Raw genomic sequence first — 22,260 nt, forward strand, 5'->3', positions numbered from 1 at the left:
GATTCTGAATTCATATTATCTCACAGACTGTCTTACTAAGAGTCATATATTTAATCTCATTGAAACTTAGAGATACACAAGATTGCTTCACTGAATATCATGAAATCAGGCTATCTATAAGCTTAAAAATATAGCTGAATATTGATTTTCTATTATTATTCAAGAAGTCAGCTCAATCAGAATCTGAGTAGCTGAAGAGTAGATAGAAATCATCAGAAAAATCAGAGAGAATGAAAAGATCAGTAGAAACAGATCTCTTATACAGACTGCATCTGTAGAAAATACTCAGATTCATGATTCTTTCAAATAATATATAACATGTAATAGAGTCTTTTAATATTAAGATGTTAAATCAACATTTCATTGAGTAAGTAGTAAGATAGTATAAGTGATATCAGAATATATTTTAACTGCAAGATATTACAAGCAACTCATATTATATTAATATCACTGAATTATGAAATCAGTCTCTTTCTTAGATATAGAGAAATTATTAATACAGAATTCATTCTTCATTGATATTCTAATAACAGCTGTATTATCAAGATAGAAATCTTTAATAAGATATTTAATATATTGATAATATATTAAATTAATTCTCTTGTCTAAACAATTAATCTCTATACTTAAATACTTAATTAATTGATGTAGATTCTTAACTTTCAATTTCTCACTGAGTATACTCACTAGTTAATCAGCATTCTCAGAAACTTTGAATATAATGTTAAGATCATTAACATAGATCATCATATAGAGATGACATCTGAATGTATAATATTAAAGTATCAGATCATAGATACTGACTGTAAATTCAAGATTACTTAACAGAGCTGTTAAGTAATTATATCAGATCTTCACTGCAGAGTTCAGACTGTATAAACTACTCTCAATTATATAGATAAATGTTTTCAGTGAATCTGTCTCAAATTCAGTGAATTATCTTATATAAATCTTCTTAGTGAGGCACTCATGCAGATATATTATCACTATATTCACTTAATAGAGTATTCAACTGTGTAGTACTGCTATTATAAAAAGAATACAATTGACAGTATCAGTGATAACAGAAGTATAGATCTCTTCTCTAGAATTCTTCTTAAGTCAGTTATTATAAATCACTTAATACAATTTTCTAAGAATATTATCAGAATCATTATTCAGATTCACAGATCTATCTTTCTCAAGAAACATTTAATAGTATGAAGTAATCAGTTCACTTCTCAGAACATCAGATCTAGAGATTAAACTTTATATATTATATCTCTTCAGATCAGTAATCTCATGTTATATAAACTTCTTTTAATAATCTTCTATTCTCTCTAACTAAGATGTGATATTCTTGTAGAACTTCAGAAGATTATCTGTAACAGAGTTTGAAGTGTAAGTAGTCAGTGATTTCATAGGCTGCAATTATATGAAATTTAGATTATCAATATCAGAAGCATCTTTATTATCAATCAGATAAATATCAGATTTCAGTTCATCAGCATTATTAATGAGTGTCACAGATATGATAACTAATTTCAATTTTTCAGTAATCAGAAACCTCATATTACTACTGACAATAATCTTATCAGATTCAGAATGCTATAGATAATATATTAATATATCACTGAATTTAATGATACAATAGAAATCAGCATATGAAGAGAGCTTGTTCATGAGTCTCTGAAATTTATACAAGTGAATAAAAATCTCTGCACTTAATCAGTAAAAATGCCTCATATTCAGTGAGATATTCATAAGTGCATATTAAGAAATCTTATATGAACTTGGAATTACAGAAGTCTCTGCAGTAGAGAACTAAAATTTCAAGTTATAAAGAACTGTAGATATGAGAGTATTATTAATTATTACAATCACTATCTCTAGAACATCTGCTCAGAACTTCTCAGAGAAATTATCTTTTAAAAGAGCAGCTCTAACTCATTTTATAATAGTGTAGATCTCATATTCAGAAATATCATTCTAATGTGATAAATGTAATGCTATTGATTCTCATTTAGTATTATATGAATTCATGACTGTGTGTATACATGTGAATTGAAAAACATCATCAATATCAGTTTATAGAAAAGCAGGAACTGTATATCTGAGATTACTTATGAATCTGAGTCATAACTCAAAGTATTGAACAGTCTCATTCTTGAACTTTAAAAAATATACTCAACAGTAGTAAGTCACATCACAGATGATAAGTATTCAGTATTTAATTCTCTGACAGAACTTTAAGAGATAGTCAGAGAGATCTTTCAATGTATATTTATCATCTATAAAATCAATATAAATCTTCTCAATAGATTGAATAGATCTAGACATCAGTGTTTTCAAATAATCTCATATTATATCTATCTTAACATATTCTTTATAAAAGAACTTAGTCTTAGAATCTTTAATAGTGACCTCAGTATGAGAATTCTTGACTATAGTAATTATAGCATCAGTATGAATGTGACTGAGATTATAATATTAATTCAAAAGAGTCTTTGATATCTTTAATATCTGTGTTTTCACATCTGTATAATTGATGTTATTAACAGTAATAACAGCAGTCACAGAAAGATCAACTTTTCAGTTAAAATTATACTTATGAGACATTATCACAATATACTTAACTACCTTGTTCAGATAATTGAAATTCTCATTGAACTTCTATTTATTAATCTTATATATATTGTTCTGAACAGTCTGAACTGCATGAAAAATAACACTGTTCAGAGCTCTGTAAATGAAAAATGAGAGAATAGTGAAAGATAATATAAATTGAAATCCCTGATCTTTAAGCTTTGTAAATGAGAGCAGATTAACTGTAATATTAGAAATATAGTGAACATTCTGTAAGTTAATATTATCACTCTCAATCTTCAAGATGACAGTTTCAATCTTCTTGATAAACTCAGTTCTCTCAGTGACAGAATCAACAGAGATGTTATCATTAAAAGATTTAATATTTGAAAAAGAATGAAGCTTATTCATCATATTCAGACTTATATATATATTCAAATATCAAGATCTAGACAATGATTTTTCAGTGACTGTGAAAGAGAAATAGAACTCAATCTTTATAATTACTATATTTACTACTGATTGAGAACTTATCAAGTCATTCTTCTTCTCTTTCTTCTTATTATCATTCTTCTTATCTATCTTCTTTTTCTTTTTATCAGAGTGTAGGATAAAACATTTATTAACAGTATATTTATATCTTCTGCAGTGAGTACACTTTTATACAGATATGCTTTTATTCTTATCTTTATTCTTATTCTTTTTCACAGTCACAGAATCAGTCTAAGACTGCTTTTTTCACTCAGTGATGATCTTCTTAAATGTATAATTAATCAGTTACTTTATTAAATTATTAGTATTAATATTGACAATGAGTCTCTGATCAGTGAAGAAAAACTTATTCAAATATATCTTAATAAACAGTCTCTGATAATCTTATAGATTGTTGAGAAAAAGATTATAATATACATTCTCAGTGCTCTGACAAAGCTTCTTATAATAGATAATAAAATAGTGAAAATATCTCTGAAAAGTAAGATAATCATTCTTCTTAACTTATAATTTTATCAATTTCTTAAAGATATTAACTTATTTTTCAGTCAGTGATATTATATATTCAATATTAATCTTATCTCACAGAGCTACAGTATTATCAGCTTTCAAGATTTTAATAGTAATTTAAACATTTTTAATAAGACTCAATAGTATATATCTATATAGAGACTTAAAACAGATTCTTCACTTCTCAGAGTTAATATAATATATAAAAGAGAATTCTTATTAAGTTCTCAATAGAATATCAGTTTCATTAATAACTTCTGTATCAGTTAATATATCAATATATCAGACTTTATAATTAAAGTTATTAAATGTGATCACTGATTTAATATTTAATATATATTTAACTTTTTTCTGATATTCTTATAACTCATTTCTTATAGTGTCTCTTTGTACAGAGATAGATATAGTAAGATATTAAGTGATTTCAACTGCAGTCATTTAATTTCATAGTATTATTTATATAAGATTCATAAGATTGTCTGCAGTGTAATAGATAGATTAATTTAAATCATCATTAAAAATCAGTATTCTGAGAATAAAAAATAGTGAAGAATTCAATGAGTTGAAATAAACAGATTCTGTAGATAAATATTAACTCTGCTTTTCTTTATTCTGAAGTTTCTTCATTATCTGATTATTAAATTTCATACTCTGATGAAAACTAATCTCAGTCTTATCTTATAAGTCAGAAGTCTTCTTATAATAAGTGATTATTCTATTAATAAGTTATCTAGTAAAGTGTGTGATTCTGAATCTTAAGCTGAACTCTGAAGTAACAGATATATCACTTATATTGAGATGACTCTGCTTCTTCTAGATATATAAAAAAAAAGTGATATTCTTCACAATGAAGAATATACTTTCTCAAAAATATAAAGTATATGAATCTGCTGACTAGCAGATTCAGAAAAAATGAAATATCTCTAATAAAGAGTGAGAGTTTTTCTAAAAAAGATGAACTATCTGTGTCAAAAATGTTGGTGCAATGTTTCAAAAAGAAAAATGTGCCATCCGGGCTATAACCTGTAGAATAGTTGAAGGTTGTATTGATAGCTATCTACAAGAACATAATATAGTGGTGGGTCACGTGATCTAGTGGGATCGCTAACCGTAACGGCCAACAGCATCAGCTTAGTCATACATATATATGTCACGTGATGGGGATTCAACTCTGAGTCTATGAATAAATCAATCAATCAATCAAGCCAAAGGCACAATGGCAGAAGAAGGTTGACAAAAGGCCAGGGACTACACATAATGGACACTACGATTAAGTGACACTTTTAACCGGGCTTCCAGTAATCCCAGCGAAGTGAAATAAAGCAGAGCCAGCAGGGATTGGACAGGTCACTTCTGCGCACCTGCGAGCTCGCTTCAGCTCAACCCCGCCTTCACACAACCTAAGTCGCTCAGGGTTTCGGACGTGATGAGACTTAGCCCACTGTAGCAACATAATCTGGCAATTTTTCTAAAGACATCGTTACATCTCAGCTTCGAAGGTCAGGCTTCGACTTGTGACCTCCATCAGCAATCCCCCTATCCTACGAAGTTCCCTCCTTTACGGTCCTGCAAGTGACTTACGATGAACAACCTTACAAGGGTCTTTAGAAAAAGACAGACGAAGCCTGAGACTTCCTCTGATACGGAAAACAATCAAACGGATCAGGTTCAGCAGTCTGCCAAGCACTCTCCCACACCATTTTCTTTCCCAGATGGTGTCGAAGTATTGCATGAGTGTCTTGACGCCACGGTTGACGTTTGTCTCATTCACGGCTTGACTGGGAATCGAGACAATACTTGGACTGCCCATGGGCAGTCCACGCCCTGGCCAAAGATACTCCTTCCACCGGAGTTCGGCAGAGCTCGAATAGTTACTTATGGCTACGACGCCTACCTAGTGCGAAAATCGGTTACTGGATCAAACCGGCTAATTGATCATGCCAAAAATCTTCTCAATGATTTGACAACAGACAGAGCCTGTCATAACGCCTCATCTCGTGCCCTTATTTTCATCGCCCATAGCTTGGGCGGCCTCGTTTGCAAGAAAGCCATTCTGCTCTCACGAAATAACCCTGAAACTCACCTTCGTGGCATATTTGATTGCACCAAAGGTATCATCTTCATGGGCACCCCTCATAAGGGATCCTGGATGGCGGACTGGGCAAAGATTCCGGCTGGGGCTTTTGGCCTTGTGAAGTCCACCAACAAGTCACTGTTGAAAATTTTGGAAACGGATGATCAGCTCCTTGAAGCTATCCAGGTTGACTTCTGATCAATGATTCGAGAACTACGAGAGAGTGGCAGGCGTCTTGATGTCACATGCTTCTTTGAAGAGTTGCCTCTGCCTGTGGCTGGTAAGGTTGTTTCCAAGGAGTCAGCAACTCTTGAAGGTTACAACTCGATCAGCATCCACGCCAATCATAGCGACATGGTCAAGTTCAGCTCTGCTGACGATAATGGATTTAAGCGTCTGCTTGGAGAATTGATCAGATGGGAATCAGATCTAAGGTATTCAGTTACTGGTCCAGCTTTGTTTATAGAGCACGACTAAGATTCCTAAGCACTCCATATATTATAGATGACAGGGACCGCCAGTGTCTCAAAGACTTGTGGGCAACTGATCCTGAAGATGAAAAGACGCGAATCCAGCAGACCAAGGGCGATCTACTGAAAGATGTATATAGCTGGATCCTCGAGAATCCCGAACTCCAAAAATGGCGTGATGATCAGCAAAATCGGCTTCTTTGGGTCCGGGGGGATCCCGGAAAGGGTAAGACGATGCTGGTCTGTGGTATCGTTGACGAGCTGAAGGAGTCAATTGGTAAATCAAAGCTTTTGTCGTTCTTCTTCTGCCAAGCCACCGACTCACGGATCAACAATGCCACCGCTGTCCTGCGCAGCCTTATCCGCCAGCTTGTCGACCAGCAGCCATCACTCATATCACACATACGGAAGAAGTATGATTTGTATGAATACACAAACTCTTGGTTCGCTGTGTCTAGGATTTTTATTGATATCCTGAAAGACCACAGTTTGAAGAGCACTATCCTGGTCATTGATGGCCTTGACGAGTGCCAGGACAATCTGCTAGAGCTCCTTAAAATTGTACAAAAATGGCGTTCATATCCCCGTGTTAAATGGCTCGTTACTAGTCGCAACTGGCCGTCTAGTGTTCAAGAGCGACTAGATACTGCCGGGCAATTATCGCTTGAGTTGAATGCTAAGTCGGTCTCTACTGCTGTTGAAATATATATTAAGCATAAAGTATGTCAGTTGGTGAAGCTAAAAAAGTATGATCCTAACACACAAAAAGCTATCCAAAAACACTTGTCTGAAAATGCAAACGGCACCTTCCTCTGGGTGGCCTTGGTCTCACAGGAGCTTGCTAAAACATCACGGTGGAACACTCTCTCAAAGCTAAATACGTTGCCGTCCGGACTTACTGATTTATATAAACGGATGTTGGAGCAGATTTTTACCGCTGAGGATGCCGACCTCTGCCAACGCGTCCTAGCTGTTGTTTTAACTGTGTATCGACCCATCACATTGGACGAATTGATAGCTTTTGTCGATATGCCTTACGGTGTCTCTAATGACTATGAGGTCCTATCGGAGATCATAGCGCTTTGTGGCTCGTTTCTCACACTCCGCAAACGCACTATCTTCTTTATTCATCAGTCTGCGAAAGAATTCTTGATGGAAATGGCTCCAACCTACTTTTTCGTATCTGGGATGAAAGACCAACACCTGGCCATTTTTTCACGGTCTCTAAACGTCATGTTTGCAACGCTTCGGCGCAATATATATAACCTCAGCTCTCCTGGGTCCCCTCTCGATCAAGTAAGGCCACTCGATCCAGACCCATTAGCAGCAGCACAATACTCATGTTTCTTTTGGGTGAATCACCTTCAAGAGTCCGATATTAAGGCGAATAATGATCTCGAGGAGGGTGGGTCAGTTGAGAAATTTCTGTTTCAGAAATTTCTCCACTGGGTCGAAGCCATCAGTCTTCTTAGAGGCATCTCAGAAGGGATCGCGGCGATGGTAAAACTTGATAGCTTTCTTAAGGTTAGAGGTTACTTCAATCATAGAATGTTTTCGTTTCTAACTACTAAACGATATTATAGAAGATAGGCAAGTCACAAGCAGTTTCGAAGCGTGTTCTAGATGGTTATCGATTTATTCGATATCACAGGCGAGCAGTCGAGAGCAGCCCGCTCCAAGTGTACAATTCATCTCTCATTTTCAGCCCAGCCCAGAGTATAACCAGCGTATGCTATCGAAACGAGAGACCACAATGGGTTCTCGTTGAGCCGGCGATGGAAGATGATTGGAATCAATGCCTTCAAACCCTTGAGGGGCATAGCAGTTGGGTCTCGTCAGTTGCCTGGTCACTGGATGGAAGCCGGCTTGCATCGGGGTTGGGTGATGGCACAGTCAAAATTTGGGATCCAGCTATCAGGCAGTGCACGTTGACTCTTGAGGAGCATAGCAATTCAGTTGATTCAATTGCCTGGTCACTGGATGGAAGCCAACTCGCGTTGGGGTCAGGTGATAGCACAGTCAAGATTTGGGATCCAGCTACCAGGCAGTGCACATCAACTCTTGAGAGACATAATGATTCAGTCATGTCAATTGTCTAGTCACCAGACAGGAGCCAACTTGTGTCAGGGTCAGGTGATAGCACAGTCAAAATTTGGGATTCAGCTACTGGGCAGTGCATATCAACTCTCAAGAAGTATAGTAAATCAAGCTGGTCAATTGCCTGATCATCAGATGGAAGCTGACTCACATCAGAGTCACTTGACAGAATAGTCAGGATCTGAGACTCAGTCACTGAGCAGTGCATGTCAACCCTTGAGGGGTATAGTAATCTAATTATGTCAATTGTCTGGTCATCAGATGAAAGCCAGCTTGCATCAGAGTCAAGTGATGAAAGAGTCAGAATCTGAAACCCGGCTACTAGGCAGTGCACATTGACTCTTGAGAGGCATAGAAATTCACTCACATTGATCGCCTGGTCGCCGGATGAAAGCCAACTCACATCAGGGTTACTTGACAGAACAGTCAGGATCTGGGACCCAGTCACTGAGCAGTGTGTGTCAACTCTTGAGAAGCATAGCAATCTAGTCATGTCGATTGCCTGGTCGTCAGATGGAAGCCAGCTCGCATCAGGATCGCATGATAAAACAGTCAAAATTTGAGATTCAGCGACTGGGCACTATATGTCGATGCTTGAGATGCATAGCAATACAATCTGGTCAATTTCTTGATCACTGGATGAAAGCTGACTTGCATCGGGGTTGCATGATAGTACAGTCAAAATTTGGGATTCAGCTACCAGGCAATGTATATTGACTCTTGCAGGGCATAGTGAATGAGTCTGATCAATTACCTGGTCAGTGGATGAAAGCCAGCTTGCATCGGGGTCAGGTGATAGCACAGTCAAAATTTGAGACCCGGCCACCAGGCAGTGTGTGTTGACTCTTGAGGTGCATAGCAATTTGGTCTCATCAATTGCATGGTCACTGGATGGAAACCGGCTCACATCGGGGTCAAGTGATAGAATACTCAGGATCTGGGACCTGGCCACTAGGCAGTGCACATTGACTCTCAAGGGGCATAGCAATTCAGTCACATCGATTGTCTGGTCACTGGATGGAAGCCAACTCACATCGGGGTTGGGTGATAACACAGTCAAAATCTGGGACCTGGGCACTAGGGAGTGCATATCAACTCTTGAAGAGCATAACAATTCAGTCAATTCGATTGTCTGGTCACTGGATGGAAGCCGGCTCGCATCGGGGTCTCGAAATGCCAAAGTCAGGATATGGGATCCAGCCAACGAGCAGTGCATATCAATCCTTGACGTCCAGTCTTCTGGTCGTCTTCGATTTGGTAAGGGGAATCAGCATCATCTCTATACTGATATTGGCGTATTTGATCTGGATTCCGCTGTCCCTCACTCGGCCCCATTTGATAAATCAGCTCCTTTACCGCAGCCAGTAGGTTATGGTTTTAACCATGACCGTAACTGGATAAACGTTCGTGGAGAAAATCTTCTGTGGCTGCCCTCGGAGTGTCGGCCAGTCAAATCATCTCTCTTTATTATGTCTGCAGCAACGAGAGTGGCAATTGCCTGTTCCACAGGTCGTGTCTTGATGTTGACTCTCTCGAACGACATTTTAAACCTATAAGATACCGAATTATTTTGGTATTCTTCTGCTTGCATTAGTTCCGTAAAATAGCCACGTGTCTGGGCTGCGTTGCATTGAGTGCCGATGTGGCCGTAATTGTAGCAACGGAAGCATTGCCTGACTTTGCAGGCGCGATCTTATAGTTGACATTTCTCATAGTGCTGCGAGAGGTCAGCGAATATTTTCTGCTTCGGCTTCATACGTACAAATGACTAAACCGTTTTACAACTTAGAAATCGCCCTCCAGTTACCTAGAACCCCACAAGATAGACGGATATTATGGGCCATGTAAATAATCCCATTTGTCTGAACAATAGCCAACGGTGCATCTCCCGAGTTCCCATAAGGTGGAAAACATCATTTTTGGTTTCAGAAGATGGTGTCAAGAGCATATACACATAGATATACCAATTTAATCTAATCTATCTGGAGGCCCGTAAAATTTATAAAGGCTGGGCGGGAGAGTCCAAGCGAACTGTAGAATTTTTTCCTCGCAGCTGATGCCCCCGCCCATACTGGTCAAACTTATTGTCTGGCCCTATCTCAGTTCTCACAGGGCCTTCAGACACACGGCTGCGATCCCTGGAAGCTGCTGAGGAGTTTCATCTGACATTTGCCCCAGCCACTGAGCTGACCTAGATCCGGTTGTGATACGCTTCACTGAGATAAGCTCTCCCAGTGTTGAGACAATGACTTGATGAGCATCATCAGCTGAGAGAACATCTTCAAATTCATTGAAGTGCATCTGCTTTGTTTGCTCAGAAGCCTCAGCACAAATGGCCAGACACTGTCTGAGACTATTTCTTTCTTCCTGGAATTGCTCTCACTCAGCTGTTTTCTCCATCTTGACTGCCTGCGACATTGCTTCCAGTCTGGCCTTTAGTCTTTTGACATGTTTCTCAAGATCTGAAGACATGGTCAAGAGTTTCTGTCTGTACTCCTGCAGGATGCAGTTGATGACATATTTGAATGAGTCAGAATTGAAGTTGCCAATTGCATCAATCTCCAAGAGTGGGATGGAAGCTGTGGGGGTTTCAGTCAAAATTTTGGGTTGGAGTTTGTCTATGTGCTCAAGGGTGTCCGTGCAGATTCAGAGGCACTGTTGAGTACTATTTCTTTTCTCTTGTATTCAGCTTCACTGCATGCTATCTTCGCGCTCCATCTTGGTTCCCTTTGGAATGAATGAGTCAAGTTTGTTTTCAACATCCTGGAGATGATCTTCAAGATCAGAGGTTGTGTTTGTTATCATATCTCTATACTCATTGAGGACAGTAGCAGTAACAGTTGTTCTGCGGCTATAAGCCATATTGTCAGCTTGATTGAAAAGATACACCTTAGGAAGACATACAAAGTCGCATCCCTGAGTGCAATATTAATTGTAGATTTGTATTCTGTCAGCATCAATCTAAATCAGCCTATGTCTTCTCCCATGTATGTCAACTTTGCCCAATCTCGAAAGCTGGTCTTAGAACCCGCCGAATGCGTCACGCATTTGTTAATCACATCTTCAAATTCCCTGCAAGCTTTGCCGCAGCGAAGCAGTGGGAGATTGAGCCCAGCTAGTTCATCCCCATAGGCCACGACCGCCTGTTGAAGGGATTGCAAAACCCCATCAAGAGACTCAAGCTCCTCCTTCAGCTCCCTCACCGTTCATTTGGTACTGCGAAAGCTTTCGACCGCCTGATACAGTGATTTGCTCGAGTTGAAAGCAAACCCTGCCAGGGTGATGATACCGGAAGCAAGGGAGACAGGTTCCGCCATTGAAGCAGTATAGGTTTCTCGAAATCAGGTCTAGGACGGTAAGGTCCCAGCGAAGATTGTGAGTTGGGTAGAGGGTTTTCATCACTTGACAGCCCCGCGCTAAATTCAGCCAATCACATGTGTCATTGCTGGGACGCCAAGACGTGGCCTGTGGTGGGAAAATGGCTTGGCGTGCTCCTGTCTTTGTTTGCGGAGCGAAGCGAAGCAAATATATGATGAAAACCCTGGTCATTAAAAGTGGAGAATTTCCTTTTTGGGGTTCTTGGCGCGAATACAGCCCACTGATTGGTGTAGAATTAAGTGAAGCACAATTTCATGACATTGCACTATATATCATCTACTCTGTACAGATTCTTGAATAGATAACACATCTGATCAATCATCTCTCATAGATTCTCAAGAATGAATAATGTGTCAAAAGCCTGTGTTCACTGCTTGCAAAACCAGTCTCTTGATTAATTCATTTCTTTACAGTGTTCTACTACTTCTACAGCTGTCTATCTTCAATGTCACACTCAGAGAACTCAGGTATTGTAATCTTCTCTCATTACATCTTTTCTATCACTGATTATCTCTTTACACTGTGTAGAACTGTAAATAAATATATATAGTAAAATCAGTTTCTTCTACAGTTACAGATTCTATGATAAATAAGTCTGAACTCTCTCTGTTATTCTAGATATATCAACATTTCATGCAATTAACAGTAGTCTTTTAAGCCTGTGAACAGTCTATTGAAACAGATATATTATCTGAGATTAAGTTTTATCACTGTGAGATTCATAGTTCTGATGTATCTTCATTAACAGTAGTTTATAAAAAGAAAACTATTATTCAAAGAGCTCACTGTATTATCAGATATTATAGAGAACATCTCTTATTAACTTTATTCTTAACTCAATTGAGAAAACAGCTGCAGTCATTATCTTTGATAATTAATTCATCTCTCAGTTCTGCAGATCTCTCTTCAGTCTTTCATCAATTATCTGTATTATCATTCAACTCATTCTCAAGTCAATCTTATTTCACTTTACAGGCATGCTTTCACTATAGTTACAGTTCTATCTCTTCTATTAATAAGCTGTAAAATCAATCCTGCAGAGTCTTCTGTTTTGAGCTTAGCTCTGCAATGTCTTTGTACACAGAGGCTCGTGTGCATTAAGATATTTTAAACATGGTCACATCAGGCCACGCAAACCAACCAAATCACGGCTTGACACCCGTCTGGTCCGGACCGCGAAGGGCACAGGCTTTTGGTGGGATCACGGCTTTGCTGTCCTACTCTTGACAATGGATGCCCAGAATGCCGTGAACAGCTCAGGGGCTTTGAGCGCCGGGAAGCGCAAATCTGCGAAATTTGTGACCTGCAGAAAGAGATGATTCTCCTACCTTGCTACCATAAGGTATGCGAACAGTGCATTACCGACGGAGCTTTGCCGAACGGATGCCCCTATTGCAGGCGTCCTATCTCGACATATGGAGAATGGCGTCTGCCCGCCCCTCCGCAGGTAACGGCGGCCTGGTGGTCGGATTTTTCTCCGGAGGATGAGACGGAAAACATACAATTCAGCTACTTCTTTCCGAGCTATTTCAGATTCATTCAGATCTCTTTGTTTTAATTAGCCAAGAACTAGCCTCTCTTAGGAGATATCTACTTCGGAGATATTTACGTGGGGAAGTATTTGATGAATGGGTTCAGCAACTGCGCAACGAAGAGTTTTCAGAGAGAGAAAATTTTCGCCAGCGTATAGAGTCAGCCACCAATATTCGTATATTGCCTCACATACAACGGAAGGATGATAGTCAGGATGCTGATGTCTTCAAAAATCTGTCATCCTTCATGGATCAGGCCTCAGGCTCAGACGATCGAATGACGTATCTTCCACTATTCGCAAGCTACTTTGCCGGCTCCGGCTTCAACCCTTGCTTTTGGTTGCCCCACCAAAGAATGTACTTGAGAGCCACAACGGCTAGTCAACGGCGGCTCGTTCACTCGCATATGGTCAGATATATTCGCCATTACCACGACCGTTCCGATATGGTGGACCTCACCTATAAGCTGGTGCCCGCCATAGCATCAAATGGAGAACGAGATCACCTCCTGAGTGAACTATATCATATCCATCCCGAACTATGGTACCTATTTGAACGGGAGTTGCAGCGGCTGGAAGAAATCGAACACGACTCGACCTTTGATCTAGATGGATGGCTCGATGACCTCCGCCATTACCCCACCATCGAGGAGAGAATGGAGCCATCACAACTTTACAGCTTCTTCCGCTATCTCGACACACAGGACAGACTCAGCAGTTTCGGGACAATCAAGATTTCTACCTAGGCGTTTACTACGCCATTGATCGTGAACCGGATGATGATACTGTAAAGATTCATTTACAGAATGCCAATCGAGCCCTACAGAATGGAAATCACTTCCATCCCAACTTCTGGTTGCCGCATCGACGCATGTTTCAGCGGGCCACCTCAGATGTTGACCGATGGCGAGTCATCTCTCACATGATATCATATGTTAAAACGTACCACAGTGGGAATCATCTTATGTCGACCCTCCAGCGCTCTTATGAACAACAATATAACCCAGTTTCAAGGAGTGACCGCGCGAATAGAACAACCCCGACGAATCCACTGCCTGCCTCATATCCACGTGAGGAATGGGGGACTGATAATGGTACTGCAGATGAAGTGGAAATTGCAGGCTACAGAAAATATGGATCAGGATACCAGGTTCTTTTAAAATCTCCTGCGCCCCGTGGAGGATTCTTTGATTACAAACTAGTTCCGGCTCATCTTTTGGGCGGGGAAGCAGTAATCATAGGCTATACAAGGAGAATGGAAGAGCGTGGAATGGCGCCTTTTCAATTTGAGGAGGCAAGCATAGATCTTCTAAGAAGCAAGTCGAAGAGTCAGATACACATTGCAGGTCGATGTGTCCATAGAAAGCAAGCAAGGGCCGGCGGTACTGTACTTCAGCAATATCTAATGTTAACATTCACCAACGAAGATGGTGTGTATTGGTACAGTAAAGGGGCCGTGGAGCATTATCATAACCGTGTGTGGGTCGAAAATAACCTCCTGCCGGGACTGTTCGATGCATCCGGATTGACGGCCCCCGGAGACATCCGTCGGTTGAATTACCGACCACAGACATCATACACAGAAGAAACCATCCGGAAACTAAGTGATCTTGAACGCCGAGCAGTGTCTATAGAGAATATACTCAGGGAATTTTTTCTACAGCTCTGATACTAGTGAGAAACATCTAGACACTTTTCTCCCCATGAGATAGGACAAGGCAGTTTTTAAAAACTTATCTAAACATCTTTTTTCCTCTTTTTGGCTATATTTTTTCCATTTTCGTTTGTTGTTGAAGTTTCTTGTTAATTGCTCAATTGCCAAAACAAGTCAAACCAGGGAATGAACTTTTATGACTGCTCACTGTGGTAATAGAGACCATTAAGAAGATAAAAAATGAACAAAAAAAATAATGAGCAATGACACAACATGTGAGAGATATCATGAAAACACAAGCAAATTTTCCATAGCCTGTTCCATTCTTGGGAAAATTAAATGGTATGGTCATGATAAAATATGCAACAATCTCTAGAATAATATCCCCTATTCTCTAGCATACCATGGCCTGGTCATGTTGAATGTCATTCCTGGGGGAAATATCCCCTATTCTCTAGAATGCCATGGCCTGGTCATGCCAAATGCCATTTCTAGGGGAAATATCCCCTATTCTCTAAAGCATCATGGCCTGGTCATGCCAAATGCCATTCCTAGGGAAAGTATCCCTTATTCTCTAGGACATTATGGGTTGAATGACGGACTTTTATTTTTATTTTTTGAAAGAAATCGTGCTTTACAAATGATGTATGGCGCTTCCCCGGTTCAAAGCTTTCGTGTTTAATAAAGAAACAAGGAACCGTCTGTGTGGTGACAATAGACTGTTCTTGAAATATATTTGGAGAAGCTGCGCCTCGCCAGTTAAACGCAAGAATTGAACTCATTGGCAAGGTCATAGTGTTTGAGGGTACAAATTTCCGGATGTCAAGTTCCCATGAAGAATAATTGAAAGTCCCCAGATATAGTCTGAAACTCCCCAGTGACGATGATATGAGGGAGGATTTGCAGACTGGCGCAGGGTTGTCAAAAACTTCAATGTGGATATGATTGCCTTGCTCTACAGCTCAAAACCTACTGCCGTGGCCTGGTCACGCATCCTTCGGGTGTCCAACATAGGAACAGGTATAAAATCCATTACCACCGCCCTCTGGTGACGACGTCCTAGAGGGAGGCCAGAAAAGGATATGTCGCCGTGCGATCACGTCTCTTGGGTGGGTTTTGTAGAGGGGGGAGCTGGGCCTCTCCTGTCCTACGACTGGCGCCTTGCTCGTGTTCTCGAAGAGCTTCAAAACCCCCCAGGTGATGTATAGGGATCCAAGATTTTATCAGGACAGGGAATATATGAGGCATATGCGTACATTACGCTCGTCATCCCTACGCCCGTCGACCTATACGCCCGAGAATTGTTGACTAGTGGCTCAAGATTGAGTTTGGCTAGAGTTTGGTTTCAAAGTTGAATTTGCTGGATATTTTAAAAAGTGACGTTTTTTGACTCAATGGAGCCCACCTTATTTCTAGACAACATTCGCTCGTAGCTATAAATTGAGATCTCTTCCCAAAGTCTGATGCTTCGAGCAGCAACTTTCCACAACCAGACAAATATAGAGTGAGTGCCATGTCCGGTACAACCCTGGAAAGACATAGCTCTTACAGAAACAGGAGACCCCCCTCCATCCCAAACAACGTGCAAGAGCTACACAAAATATCAGAAGTCAAGAGGGGAAAGTGGCGAAGCAAGGGAAATGAGAGAATAAGTGTGAATAGGTGAAATATCTTATTGGAGACTTACCGCCCTGATCACTACAATTTGATTGAATTAAACTATGTGAGTCTGTACCAACCACACTGGATCGCCGGATCGCCAATTCATTTGTATTCAGCCTAGTTCCTGAGAAAACACTTACATCCACCATTTGACGGTTAAAGCTTAGCAAGACCCAGTGCTGACATGACTTGACAAGGTGCTCAGTTTTTTCTTGGCGTGTTGGTGGACTTGCATTTCTTCACTCCTGTGAAAAAGCAATTTTTGCAGTTTTGCAATTTTACATTTTTACATTTTGGCGTTTCGTACGCAAGCCAGCAGGCGATTTGGTCAGCATACATGATTCAATGGTCCTTGCGTGTATGCTGCGGCGTTTATGGCTTCCATCGATTGAAGCAGGAGCACGCCAAGCCATTTTCCCACCACAGGCCACGTCTTGGCGTCCCAGCAATGACACACGTGATTGGCTGAATTTAGCGCGGGGCTGTCAAGTGATGAAAACCCCCTACTCAACTCACAATCTTCACTGGGACCTTACTGTTCTAGACCTGATTTCAAGAAACCTATACTGCTCCAATGGCGGAACCTGTCTCCCTGGTCTGTTGATTGTCATGTGAACCGGGGAGGACAAAGGTGTGGGTTCATCCTGCTGCTATTTTGGGCTATCAGTGGCTACTATTTCTGGATTCCTGGGTTTTTGAACTTGAACTTTCATATCTATACTTCTATATTTGCCCTGATATCCACGAACGCAGATTTGGTTCCATTATCTTGAATGATTAAAACTACCAGCATATAAATCATAGCTAGAGAACACTTGAATGCATGATCACTATCACCCATCCACAACAAAACTCTAGAAGCTTCTTGTTGCAAATGTGCCTTATGGGAAAATGCCAGCACAAGAGTGAAAAGCTACCTTAGAAGTAACCATATTCACTATATTCAATTAGCACTCACAATGGAGCATGGCGCCCCCAAGGGAGTAGCGACCCCAAGGCCGATGCACCATGTTGAAGCAAGTGATAGTAGTCGTTCTCATTTTTATTGTTATTGTTCTACCCAGCAGAGGTGGGATCCCCAATATATATACATACAGATGTACAAGTTTCAGATCCCTTACACGTGTTTCAACCACCGTGATACTCAACACACCACATGGGAATGGCGCCCCCAAGGGAGCAGCGCCCACAAGGCCGATGGACCACATGGGCGGCTACCAAGCTGGTGAGTAACCACTAAAAACATTGATATTTCAACCTGGAGATTCGGTCTTCACATTCTGCTATTTACTTGGTGACAAACAAAGGAACAGTACACTATTCAAAACACCTAATGAAACTGTAGATCAATAAACCACTTTGATTGTTTGGAGGGCTAGTCATTCTTGTAATCACCCTGCACTGTATCAAAATGCCTTCTGTAACCCTACATGGCTTCCCCGGCACCTCTTCCTTGGTTTGAATTGAATTTCGTTGTATTCACTTTCATATGAAAGATTGATCAAACTGGCGACCGACGGTGAGAGGGATCGTGGGGCTCGTTGGTTTTCCCCTTCAAATTTCTCAATTTCCTCTGCGATCTTGATGTGATCCAACTCGGCGGGTACGATGCCCTCACTCAGGATGCCCTTCACGATCGGATCGGCCATCCGATAGATGTCAACAGCTACCGGATAGCAAGCAATCCACAATGTGAGAGAGCATCAACTCAAGCTTCTCTATATTCAAGTTGCGATCGTGTCTAGAGATGGGAAATATCAGTATAATAGGCGGAACAGAATCGGTTCTGGGAACTAACACCTGTGTGGATAGCTTCTTTCCGCCAAGGATAAGGACCCCGAATGACAACCTCTTTGTCACGATCGACCACCTTCTTCCCCGCTCAAGCTGCCGATGAAGTTTGGATCGATGCGTCGCTCGTGTGCTTGCATCCATCCGGTCCCAGTCCTCTGCGAAGATCTGCTTGAGGGAAGAGGTAACGATGGAGTTTCTTGGACAGTGTTCTTGAAGTGAACGGTAGCACTGGTATTGAAGCAACATTGCCACCTGAAGCAGCATGGAGCCGACCTCCTCCCGTCCCTCGAGGACGTTCACGCACCTCGACGCTTGACAAGGCGCTAAGCTCCCCTGCATATCCTCTTCCTGTAGATCACCTCAATCACCCTTGAATGATGTCATAGTTAAGGAACCTTCCAGAAACTAACGCCTACCGACCGTCAACCAACGTCGCCCGTTAACCCAACCCGAACCGGATCCGATACGAACGCTACTGGCAACCACAAAATCCACCATCCGTCAGGCGATGAAGGGCGAATGGGAAGCGTCCCGGGAACAGGCAAAACATGACAGAGATCTCTTCCGACTTGGGGCTCGACCCGGAAAAGCGATTCTCGACACACATGGGAACACACAGAGCGATTAGTGCAGCGATCACGCAGGGGCAAACAGGCAAGATCGGCCTCCGTGCTTACTCCACGCCATCAATAAGGCCGACACCAACAAATGCCAGTGCGGTTACGGACCGCAGACCGTGCGACACATCCTCCTGGAATGCCGGAACTGGGCAGAAGAACGACATCGAATGTGGGCAGGCAAGTCAAACGCATCCTCTGTAATTCAATACAGTAGGGCAATTAGTAAAAGTTGTCCAACAGTCACCTAACACCCCAGCCCATGGTTAAACTAAGTTAGGCAATAGAGCGCTTACACAGCACCTCAGCTTTGTCAAATGCCCCAAAGCCCCTGCTCCTTGGCAACAAATCAGACTTAGCGCACTCGTGCCTCTGAGAGCAACCCCTGCTAAAATGGCCAGCCTCGCCACGTGACTCGGCCTTGTAGTGTGGCCCATTGACTTCTTGGACGTGGAAGATGTCCTTCTTTGGGGTCTTAGCTGTCGGAGAGATACATTGATTGCCTATAAAAGAATGGCCTAAAAAATTATATACAATATTAAAATACAGGCAAAGGGTTCACCCAGCCACCAAGTCGTAAACTCATCATGTGCCCCAAGTTTGTTGAGCCATCCGCCCTCACATCATCAACCTCCTCCAAGTCTCGGAGGATCGTGTCTATATATTCGCCTGCGCCACTAAGTTTCATAATCTTTGCAATGGCTCGATGGACACCAAGGAGCCGAGCTGATGGTGGATCAATGGTACAATTGGGACTAAGGGTGAGTGTGCGAGTAACAGGGAATAGCGGATCACGTAGAAAAGGGCTTTGCTCCATTGAATTGATTCTGTACTCATACGGTTTGCTCGTTGGTTCAAAATATATCTGGAATTCACCGAACGACCGATGGTGATCATGTGTCAAGGTAAGAGCATTCAACGGGCTGTCGATCTTCGGGCCATCAATGAGATGAATAATGCCAGAGTCAAACATATTTAAAATCCGGAGTACATTCTTCTTCGAGTCGCTCTAGGGCCTTGCGTCAGTTATTCTAGTCAGAGACACGAGGTACATTCACTGCAGACATACCAGATCAGTGTCCTGGGAAGAAACTGTAGTTAGACAATGTGGCAGAATGTGGGCAACCTCCAGATATTGAAATCGGTCGCTTGATTCATTTTTCAATGGATTTCCATCATCATCCTTGCAATCTTCCCTGTCCTGCTTCCACCGCCTGCCGGCTTCACTTTTATCGAACTTCTGAGAAACCACACACCGGTGATGATCACGCATGAGACAACTTTGTCGTAGAATAGATACACGTTGTGTCGTTCCAGTAGGTGTGGATGCCTGTATCAAGGACAATGACCTTGGCGTTGGTTGCGGGGTCTTCACAGAGGAAGCTCTGACTAAATTATCCGTATTAACATATGATTCTGGCGGTGGGGAAGTGTATATTGATAGCATACGTGGAAGAAGGAAGTTCTCAACAATGTACTCAGCAAAGCTTTCAATGGCGCCATCGGCATTCTGCTTTTGATTCTGATCCCAGCTAGAGAAACCATCGAAGAAGGACAAGGCAACGGTAATGTCAGAGTCAATTGGATTTGCTACTCCTGAGCATAGGTTTTCATAGATGTGTGAGAAAAAGAACAAGAGGAATGCATCTTTAGAAGTAACATGCTCAAATGTGGCCTGGATAAGTGCTGCAGGTTTGTAACCAGGCTGTATAGTCTGCTCCAAGCCATAATGCTGGATCAGGTATCTGAAAAGGGTTGTTGCCGCTTGATGTTGTTGAGGAGTTAGTGAGAACGGTTGCGAGAAGTCCAATACCTTTTCTAAAGATGACTGATGCCGATGCAAAGCCATGATTGATAAAATCGATAAAGAGGTTGTGGTAGGCTCTGCGTGAAGAAAGCGGAATGGAAAACTGTCGGCTTCGTCCGCATTTGGTCGCGAGTTAAGAGGCCGAGAACGACGTCTGCCGGAAATAATTTTTCCGCTCCGGTTCCTGCCCATATGACCCACTCTTCAGGCATCTGGGTCATCAAGCACAAGTTTTGGCATCTTCTTTGGATAACCTTTGGGAATTGTAAAGCAATGGAGTATTTTTATCCTGATCGCAATACAAAATTCAAAAGAAATTGATTCTTACCACCACTGGTATACTTGTAGGTTAAACAGTGAGAAGTAGCCAGACTCCCCAGGTCATATGAAGCAATTTTGAAGAACAAGATACAACAAGCCCTACACTAAGTTCTTTCAGTTTATAGAACGACGAGAGCCGGCAAGGCACTTGAAAACCCTGACTGTCCCAACAACTGTATTACATGATGTATATTACTATAGATGCTCATCATCTGCAAAACTGCTGAAAGAAGAAGACTTGCTGACTCAGAGAGGTTGCTGGCCAGGAAAAATCACTGACCCGGGAAGGTTGCCGGCCCAGGATGGCCAGGAATTGCATTCTTATTTGATGAACAACTGCTGGTCTAGGGAAGATTACTGGCCCAGGAACAATCACTGACCCGGGGAAGATTGCCGGCCCAGGATGGCCAGGAATTGTATTCTTATTTAATGAGAAACCACCGGCCCAGGGCATATTTCTGGTCTAGGGAAATTGTTGACCCAGGGAAGACTCTTGACTCTGGAAATAGCAGGACCCGGGGAAACTGCTGGCCCTGGGTATAATTCTGCATTCTTATTTGATGGACACTACCGGCCCGGGGCATACTTCTGGTCTAGGGAGATTGCTGACCCAGGAAGATCACTGACCCAGGGAAGATTGCCGCCCAGGATGGTCAGGAATTGTATTCTTATTTGATGGGAAACCACCGGCCCGGGGCATACTTCTGGTCTAGGGAGATTGCTGACCCGGGGAAGATTGCCGGCCCAGGATGATCGATTGATTGATTGATTGATTGATTTATTGATTTATTCATAGACTGTCCCAGCCGCCCTTAGAGTTGAGTTCCCATCACGTGACATATATGTATGACTAAGCTGATGTTGCCTTGTTAGGCTGCCAGCTAGGCTACCAGCCCTCAAGGAAAGTTATTGATTGAAACAGTTATAAGTAGTAGTTTCTATCCTCATAGATAGATATAGAAATATATACACTTGTATGCCAGTTTGAGGTTTCAACTCTTAGGCAGCTATGCAATGCACTACTATACATACAGGAGTTTCTGCTCTTTTCCTTGGAAATTCACTTATTCTTGCTGAAAACTTTCAGTTGGTAGTCCGGTTATTTCTGCAAGAATCACTTCATTTTCACCTGAGCTTTCTCTATCCATACTCTCTCTATCTGTTCTGTATCTCTGCCTTGTTAGGTCTTTCCTGACCCTCCTCAACTTCTGTCTACTGGTTTTACACTTGTATGCTAGTTGTCCCTTGGACAGGACTGCCTGGAATTGACCCAGGAGGCCTGTCCTGA

General features: G+C 41.5%; 9 protein-coding genes across 9 annotated transcripts; 4 read left to right on the forward strand and 5 right to left on the reverse strand.

Moving 5' to 3' along the window:
• Window positions 1-5,149: 5,149 nt before the first annotated feature.
• On the forward strand, window positions 5,150-5,839 carry BDBG_16391 (uncharacterized protein; the record flags this gene model as incomplete). Its single annotated transcript, XM_031724351.1, has 1 exon — window positions 5,150-5,839. The coding sequence occupies one exon, from the start codon at window positions 5,150-5,152 to the stop codon at window positions 5,837-5,839; it is 690 nt and encodes a 229-aa protein (XP_031576507.1).
• A 3-nt stretch (window positions 5,840-5,842) lies between these two features.
• Window positions 5,843-9,907, forward strand: BDBG_16392 (uncharacterized protein; the record flags this gene model as incomplete). Its single annotated transcript, XM_031724352.1, has 5 exons — window positions 5,843-6,035; window positions 6,146-7,635; window positions 7,695-8,158; window positions 9,038-9,465; window positions 9,816-9,907. 5 exons carry the CDS (start codon window positions 5,843-5,845, stop codon window positions 9,905-9,907), a joined length of 2,667 nt encoding a protein of 888 aa, XP_031576508.1.
• A 407-nt stretch (window positions 9,908-10,314) lies between these two features.
• Window positions 10,315-10,680, reverse strand: BDBG_16393 (uncharacterized protein; the record flags this gene model as incomplete). Its single annotated transcript, XM_031724353.1, has 2 exons — window positions 10,315-10,561; window positions 10,592-10,680. The coding sequence occupies 2 exons, from the start codon at window positions 10,678-10,680 to the stop codon at window positions 10,315-10,317; spliced, it is 336 nt and encodes a 111-aa protein (XP_031576509.1).
• A 219-nt stretch (window positions 10,681-10,899) lies between these two features.
• BDBG_16394 (uncharacterized protein) lies at window positions 10,900-11,165 on the reverse strand (the record flags this gene model as incomplete). The annotated part of the gene is made up of 2 exons (XM_031724354.1): window positions 10,900-11,059; window positions 11,113-11,165. The coding sequence occupies 2 exons, from the start codon at window positions 11,163-11,165 to the stop codon at window positions 10,900-10,902; spliced, it is 213 nt and encodes a 70-aa protein (XP_031576510.1).
• Window positions 11,166-13,365: 2,200 nt separating this feature from the next.
• Window positions 13,366-14,786, forward strand: BDBG_01498 (uncharacterized protein; the record flags this gene model as incomplete). The annotated part of the gene is made up of 2 exons (XM_031720365.1): window positions 13,366-13,834; window positions 13,864-14,786. The coding sequence occupies 2 exons, from the start codon at window positions 13,366-13,368 to the stop codon at window positions 14,784-14,786; spliced, it is 1,392 nt and encodes a 463-aa protein (XP_031576511.1).
• A 3,053-nt stretch (window positions 14,787-17,839) lies between these two features.
• BDBG_16395 (uncharacterized protein) lies at window positions 17,840-18,082 on the reverse strand (the record flags this gene model as incomplete). The annotated part of the gene is made up of 1 exon (XM_031724355.1): window positions 17,840-18,082. One exon carries the CDS (start codon window positions 18,080-18,082, stop codon window positions 17,840-17,842), a length of 243 nt encoding a protein of 80 aa, XP_031576512.1.
• A 10-nt stretch (window positions 18,083-18,092) lies between these two features.
• BDBG_01499 (uncharacterized protein) lies at window positions 18,093-18,566 on the reverse strand (the record flags this gene model as incomplete). Its single annotated transcript, XM_002628545.2, has 2 exons — window positions 18,093-18,174; window positions 18,232-18,566. 2 exons carry the CDS (start codon window positions 18,564-18,566, stop codon window positions 18,093-18,095), a joined length of 417 nt encoding a protein of 138 aa, XP_002628591.1.
• Window positions 18,567-18,775: 209 nt separating this feature from the next.
• On the forward strand, window positions 18,776-19,048 carry BDBG_16396 (uncharacterized protein; the record flags this gene model as incomplete). The annotated part of the gene is made up of 1 exon (XM_031724356.1): window positions 18,776-19,048. The coding sequence occupies one exon, from the start codon at window positions 18,776-18,778 to the stop codon at window positions 19,046-19,048; it is 273 nt and encodes a 90-aa protein (XP_031576513.1).
• A 231-nt stretch (window positions 19,049-19,279) lies between these two features.
• On the reverse strand, window positions 19,280-20,893 carry BDBG_16397 (uncharacterized protein). The gene is made up of 3 exons (XM_031724357.1): window positions 20,294-20,893; window positions 19,914-20,233; window positions 19,280-19,853 (listed from the first exon to the last, which is right to left on the reverse strand). Exons 1-3 carry the CDS (start codon window positions 20,841-20,843, stop codon window positions 19,383-19,385), a joined length of 1,341 nt encoding a protein of 446 aa, XP_031576514.1. The 5' UTR covers window positions 20,844-20,893; the 3' UTR covers window positions 19,280-19,382.
• Window positions 20,894-22,260: the final 1,367 nt, after the last annotated feature.

Source organism: Blastomyces gilchristii, assembly GCF_000003855.2.
Source record: "Blastomyces gilchristii SLH14081 genomic scaffold supercont1.2, whole genome shotgun sequence".
Taxonomy (NCBI): Eukaryota; Fungi; Ascomycota; class Eurotiomycetes; order Onygenales; family Ajellomycetaceae; genus Blastomyces; species Blastomyces gilchristii.

What these genes read in the sequence shown, in the direction of transcription:
- BDBG_16397 (XM_031724357.1), bottom strand. Translation starts at nt 20,843, where the DNA reads ATGGGCAGGAACCGGAGCGGAAAAATTATTTCCGGCAGACGTCGTTCT. An exon ending in TGAGAACTTCCTTCTTCCAC is followed by an intron (nt 20,234 to 20,293) that starts GTATGCTATCAA and finishes CGGATAATTTAG; the next exon opens with TCAGAGCTTCCTCTGTGAAG. An exon ending in CTTCCCAGGACACTGATCTG is followed by an intron (nt 19,854 to 19,913) that starts GTATGTCTGCAG and finishes GCAAGGCCCTAG; the next exon opens with AGCGACTCGAAGAAGAATGT.